The sequence below is a fragment of the Nicotiana sylvestris genome, chromosome 8, assembly GCF_000393655.2.
Source record: "Nicotiana sylvestris chromosome 8, ASM39365v2, whole genome shotgun sequence".
Lineage (NCBI taxonomy): Eukaryota > Viridiplantae > Streptophyta > Magnoliopsida > Solanales > Solanaceae > Nicotiana > Nicotiana sylvestris.
In genome coordinates, this window is record NC_091064.1 from 5,070,074 (window position 1) to 5,077,215 (window position 7,142).

General features: G+C 36.0%; 1 protein-coding gene across 1 annotated transcript; it reads left to right on the forward strand.

Annotated features, from left to right (window-relative positions):
- Window positions 1-30: 30 nt before the first annotated feature.
- Window positions 31-5,688, forward strand: LOC104239583 (uncharacterized). The gene is made up of 6 exons (XM_009794250.2): window positions 31-247; window positions 2,665-2,729; window positions 2,824-2,853; window positions 2,927-3,794; window positions 4,132-4,401; window positions 5,309-5,688. The coding sequence occupies exons 1-6, from the start codon at window positions 131-133 to the stop codon at window positions 5,375-5,377; spliced, it is 1,419 nt and encodes a 472-aa protein (XP_009792552.1). The 5' UTR covers window positions 31-130; the 3' UTR covers window positions 5,378-5,688.
- Window positions 5,689-7,142: the final 1,454 nt, after the last annotated feature.

Here is a 7,142-nt window from a genome sequence, read left to right on the forward strand (position 1 = left end):
TTCAGATGACCTCGAGCCATTTGCGCTTTTAAATCCCTTCAACCTAAAAAACGCCAAAACGCACTGACAAAATCAATTTACTTTTGCCGGAATCACAAATTCCGATTCTGAAGTCCGGTGAACTCAAGAAATGGTTATCAAAAAACGGGTAAACAAGCTTCCTGCTGAAAATGGCGGAACCGATGACGTTGAAAGTTTCCCTAAGAACAAAAAATGCAGCGAACAGTTCGATCACTGGGCTTTTCTGGTAATTTCTATTACTACCTTGAAAATGTATATTTAATTGTTTTATATTTTCTAAGTGTGTGTGTGTGTGTGTGTAATTGAGCCAACTAGTTTTGTTGAGGTGGCAGTTGTAATTGGGACCTCCTAATTTTTCATCAAAAAATTGTTAAAAGTCCTGTAAGAAGTTGTGCTTTGTTAATATGGATCTGAATGTCTGTGAACTGTATGAATTCTTCTGCATTTGATACGATGGAATTTCGATAGATGTGTTTTTGTTATTCTTACACCAGCCAATTTATAATAGTCATTACTCATATATCTCTCTAACGGAATTATTATTATATTCTTATAAATGTGGTATCGGGGCAAGCTTACCCGCACCTCGACTAATTCCACAGGGCTGCTGCTACCTCTCACCAGCACAAGTACCGAGTAACTCTATCCACCAAGGCTTTGACAGATGGGAAGAAATCACCTAGTAGTATTTTTCCTTGGTTGGCTGGGATTTGAACCCGAGACCTCATGATTCTCAACTCACATCATTGATCACTAGGCTACACCCTTGGATTTTAGTATCTATGGAATATACTGTTGGATTGGTGCTTAGGACATTGAATTATTATAGTAGCTTGGTTTGTAATGCTGACTCCATTTAGATTTAATCGTAAAATCTAGCTTTTGATTAGTCAATTTGCCTAAATTTGAGTAAAACCATTTAAAGATTAATTTACTTTAAGATATCAAGTTTATAAGTATTTTTAGATAAAAAATTTCAGTTAAACTACTTATGTTTACCCAGAGCACCTCATCCTACTATTTGAACTATTCTTTTATTCTAAAAATGGTAATGTTGTTGTTGTTGTTGTTGTTGTTGTTGTTGTTGTAATAATGAAGTAGTGGCTTTGGTAGTGTAATTACTCTTTTTAAGGAATTTATGCTCCCATCATGTTACTGTGTTTATAAAGACAATTGAAATACATGTTAGCGAAGAAATGGTTAGCAAAGACAATTTATGCTTCCAGATTTGGCCATCAGGCAAATCTGGAAGATGATTCCTGCGAGTATTTTTTGGTGTTTATGGTCAGAAAGGAACAACAGATGTTTTGAAGGTTTATCAACTTCAAATCATTCCCTCAAGGCTAGATGTCTATTGTATCTTTGTAGTTGGCATTACCTTTCCCCCTTAGATTCTCCTGACAACTTTTTGAACTTCGTTAGCTCCCTGGTACTAGAATAGTCTTTTTGTAATTGAGCTAACAAAGTTTTTTTTGCTTCCATAACTTTTGTATTATTATGCATCTTCTTAATGCCAGCAATGAAATCTATTATTACTTCATCAAAAAAAAAAAAAATACATGTTAGCGAAGCATGAGTTTTCCTAAGAACATTTTGCGTAGTTTTGGGTTGAGGTATAGTTGTAAATGTTAATAAAATGTATGTTTAATGGTGGATATTGTGAGTTTCACGTGGTTTTTTCTGTGGATTTGTGTAGAAAAAAAGAATGGAAATTCTTTGGCATCTCTCATTGGTACTCGTGTTAATCCAATATCTTTTAGCCTCATTTGGGTTTCTTTGTTTGTTTGCAATCTTGATCTTGCATCCCTTATCTACAGAAGCTTACGAATCAATATGGTTTTGGTCAGAGGCGGATCTAAAACTTGAACTTCATGGGTCGAGTTCGAATTATAGCATAATTCATTTGATTTACTGGACTCAAAATGAATTATTTGTACTTATTTAGTGAATTTTTTAACATATATATAGTGCCCGAGTCAAAGCTACTGGTCCAAATGAATCCATACCTTCCCCTCTACATCCGCCCCTGGTTTTGGTTTCTGTTTTTATGGTCGAAGCAAGTGATTCCCCTTCTTTAGTATACCTGTCCATTTAGGCATACTTCCTTCTTGCATATGATTATGTGTTACAGCTCATAGCTGGGGCTGAGGTGACTCATGAGGTTTATGTTCGTAGCACCTCTTCTTATTTGAGTGTATTTTACTCTGCTTTTGCCTGCAGTACTCACTATTCATTTTAAATATCCATACAAGTGCAACAGTGTTCCTTAGTTATAAAAGAAAGACAAATTATTCCTAACTGGTGAACCATGTTTGGGTTTTGGGGGGGGGGGTGCTTTAATCCACCGAGTTTCAAAGTTGGAAGTAGCAGATTTCTCGGTTATCAGGATAAAAGGAGAGAAATAATTTTTTTTTTTGGAGTGAGATGGCCTGAATAGAACAAAATGGATACATAAGATTCATATAGCAGTCAACTTATTTGGAATTGAGGCGTAGTTGATCAAGTCTTTTGCCATTGCCTTTTCCTTTTCTGTTACCTGTAATTATAATGTGTCCATAAAATTGAACTGTTAGAGTGGTCTACATGGCCTACATTATAATTTTGTGTTTATGGTTGATGTTCTACTGATGCTGATTTTTGCAGGATCAAATTGAGGCCCCTATGTGGGTGGACCTTACTTTAGAATATAAGTCTGCCTATCAAGAAAAGTAAGCATCTACACAAGTTGTTAGGTTCTCAAATTCATGTTGGTTGCTTGAGAAATTAGTTTCTTGATCCAGCATATTCATCTTTTTGTTGCAGGGACGATGATTGGTTCCACATAAGCCATCCGTAAGCATCTTCTCTCTTACTTAAGCAGTTTCACTATATCGACGTGGTATCCTTACGTTGAATGAATATTTAGGTTTCACCAGGCTTCTTCTAAAATGTTGAAATCTGCATTTTCTCATGCTGGAGAGGGTTCCATAAACCTGGAGCTCGGGTTGCAGGGGTCATGTTCTCCTAAGCTTCCACCTTCGGTTTCAAGATCAAGAGGCAAAGATTTCCGAAACAGACAATTGGGACAAGGAAATCATTGGCTTACCTTGGATAAGAAACATCCAGTTAAACAATTAAGCTCTAAATCTTCAGCTGCAGAGTCAGAAGCTTGTAAAGTAGTTAAACAGAGGGCAAGCTCCAAAAAATTAACAAACTCTGCTGCTTCAGACTCAGGTTCTTCTTGTCAGCCACCAGATCTTAGTTCTGGCAATGAAAAAATTAGCTCGAACTCTTTGGCTGTCACGAGATACGAAAGCCTGCCAAGAAGCTGCATTACATCGGAGAACGGTGAACAACATTACCAAAAATCATTGGGCATTAACAGTTTAAAGAAGTCTCTCAAAGTGTCTGATCAAGTACTTGGTCGAACTAGCGGGTTCTTGTCAGATCTAAGAGTAAGTCTGGGGAAAAGTTGTGTTACAAGACAAGCATCAAGAATGGAGGCAAACAATTTTAGGCAGTCAGAAGGTCAGAAATCTTCTTCAAGTATGTCGAGTGTAGGATCTTCTTCAAACCCCTACAAGGAAAGGGAGAATCTAAATGAGAGAAAAAATAAAGAGAAAATCCCAGATAGTAGAAATGCAAGTAAGATGGCTCGAGCTCCAATTGGAGAAATTAAGAAGACAAAGATGTCCAAGGTTCCTGTTCAACCTCCTGATAAAACTTCTAACATTAAATTGGTTACTGGAAGATCTGTTTCTTCGTCCATTAGGAATGAAGGTGCTAAAGAAAAGGTGAGAGACTGGAAAAGTTGTTTGAAAAGCTTATATGGCAGGCTTCCCCTTTTCATTTTCAGTAAAAGGTTATGATTAGGTAGGCTATTGAATAAAATTTGTATGCTTTTTGCCTTTTGTTTTACTGATAGGTTTGGAGATTGAGAAGGGTTTCCGTAGTTTTTGACCATCTTTAAATTGTTGAGCATTTGAGCCAGGGCAAACATTTTAGATAAATTGAGCTGCTCTCAGGCTTTAGTCTGTTCGATGTTCGTGATGCATTATTTCATAACGTTTCATGTCGCTTTCAACGAATGACAAACTAATTGATTTATCCAATTTTTGTGTTATGTTATAGGTACATCAACATAATGTACAAAGAAAACCTCTTATTTCTCGAAGAGCCAATGATCATGTATCCTCAATTGTGGTCTCGAAGGCTACTGCTAGAATTGGAGGTAGCCAGTGCATTAGGACTGTTGGCACCAGTAAGGTGAATGTGGCTGGGAGAATGGGTATGACCCAGAAGTCAAGCATCTACGGCAACCAAAGGTGTTGTACAGAATTCACAAGTTACACGAAGGAGAATAAACGAAGCAGTGAGAAAGCAAAGTCTAGTGATTTGATGGTAACCTTTGTGCTCTAAGCTACTATTATTGTTAGTTTTTCTGTTCAATTGTAAAAAGAAAAAAAAGGTATCTCTATAGATTAAATTAGTATATGCAAATTGATGTGGTGAAGCTCATTCTGGAGACAGATTGCAGAATTTAGAGTATTCATTTATCATAGTCAGTAGTTTGTGGCCTTATTTCATGGAGTGCAACAGTCCTAACAACTTTTAAAGCAACAGTCCTAACAACTATTAAAGTAGACCTGAGATGCCCCATGAAATCGGACTAACCAGCTTGATAAAACAAAGCCCAGAGTGACCAATAAGAAAAAACTGAGCCTGTACGGTCCCGGCCCAGTTACTGAGCCAAGGTTGGTCCTAGGTTTTTCAACCAGTGAAGTGACCTGGACCATGACCGGCCCGGTCCAGACCAGCTAGGAATTAGGGAAAGTCCACTTTTAACCGAGATATTTCCTAAAAGAATAAAGTAGAAATTCCAAAGATAAAAGAAAATATAGGAAATGTTCTTTTTTGAAAAAGAAAATAGCCTGACCTATCCCAGCCCTTTACAAGTCCTGTTTACCGTTAGGGGTCGTGGTCTTTGCCGGGCTTATCCCCTTAAAATTTGCACGGCCTGGCCCATTTTGAATTGAGCCAAGTGCAGGGCTGGACCAAGCCCATCCAGCTGGACCAGTTAGCACATTTATTTTAAAGCATATACTTATTAGTTATCGAGGCCCTTGGATAATAAGCTGTATGGTTGTTTTGAGGAATAATTAGATTTGTCACTCTTGCATCTCATTTTGATAGGGTTTTTTCCAATTGTTATTTATGGGGTGTCAGATAGTCCGTACACCTATAGTAATTCAGTGGGAGAAGCAATTGTGCAAAAGGATTAACTTTCTTTACAATGTTACTAATGCAGGTGAATGCTGATAATAAAAGGGATGTGGCTAATCGTGTGAATACGAAGAAGAAGATTTTCCTTAGATAAAATAGCTAATCTGTATGTACATAGTAGCACTCTGCCTGTTTTCATTCTTGGCGAGCTGCAATGGGAGATCCAGCTCTCTGAAATCTTTAAATTGTTGCTGCATCTTAATTGTGCTTTGCAGAGGTTGATCAAAAACTGACAATATGTCTTTTTTCCACATCAATATGTTCAATATTACTGTGATGCTGTGTTTTTTCACAGGGTAAGCCATCTAAACTTATCGATAAATTTCATTGATCTATTGATTATATCTTGATCCTTCAAGTGATAACTTACAAGAAATGAAACATGAACTGTAGCTTCAATCAGAATCCCTTTTACAGACCTCAAGTCAAGCCGCTTCTCCCTTTAGTTTTTCCTGTACATCTAAAGGTGTATATTCTTGTGAAATTCTGAAATTGCTAAAAGTGAAGTCATTTTCTTATAAACTGAAAATATTGGCTCAAGTAAACCTATCCCTATTGCTGTAGGGTGATTTGAACAAATATGACACTTCGGTGCCACTCTTGATTTTTTGACCCCGCTTGCCCCATATGGGTAGAACTTCAAGTTTAACAAGTGTTGCCCCTCGCTTGTCCCACGGGTAAAACTTTTGACTTTTGTTCTTAAAGGTTTGTCCATAGGCAAGCGGGGGTCAAAAAAATCAAAACTATCCATTTTCAAAGTCATTTGGTGTAATTTTCTGATTACTATAGGTCTGCCTCTAGTAGATATAGCAGCACCATGGTGCGTAAAACTTTTGTGTGACTGTTGGTACATAATTAGAAGTATAAATGCATCTAGACGCACTGTTCAAGCGTCGGTGGACAGAATTACCCGTGTACTTGTGCTGGTAGGCGATAACAGGTACCTTATAGAAGTAGTTAACTGTGTGTGCAAACTGTATCGGACAGGACACCATAGTTATAAAAAAAATACATATACACGAACACATGAGCCAAAATCATTGGTGTGCCTAGGGGTGTACATGGATCAGGTTGGTTCGAGTTTTCAATTACCAAATCAAACCAATTGTCTCGGATTTTTAAATCTATAAACCAAATCAAACCAAACCAACAAAAGTCGGGTTTTTCAATCTCGATTTTTCTCGAGTTTTTCGATTTTCTCGGATTTTTCGACAAAATCTTCATGGCATAAATTTATAATTTGTGCTCTAATATTTCTTAGGTCCTAGTAGTATAAAACTAGATAAGATGTTACCCAATAAAATAATACAAAATAATGTGAGATGAGTCATGATTATACTGGAATAGTCAACAAATCGCATAAAATAAATATTTCTAATTAATAAGCCATAATAAAAATAAATATAATCTAAAAGTACTAAATCATGTTAAAATAAGTACGACTAATAAGTACTAAGTATTAAATACATAACTAAATAATATTAAAAGTAAGTTATGTATTTTCACTATCTAAAGTAATGAAAAACTAAGAAAATTCATTGCCAAAAAAAAGGAAAACTAAGAAAATAAATATCCAATACTATTATCATTCCTAGTATTGAATTGAATTTTTTTTGTTAACATTTTTATCGATTTGATTTTGCGTTGAGATTTATTTGAGTCACTAACTTTTATGGGCTATAAAACATATTTGACCATCCAAAAGTTCTAAATCAAAGCTTAAAATAATACATTAAAAGAGAGAACTATGAAAAAGGTTAAAAAATATTTATAATTTACATTACAATAATTATTTTTATGTATAAAATATTTTAAAACTTGTTTACATGTAATGTCGGGTTGGTTTGGATTCGGTTTGG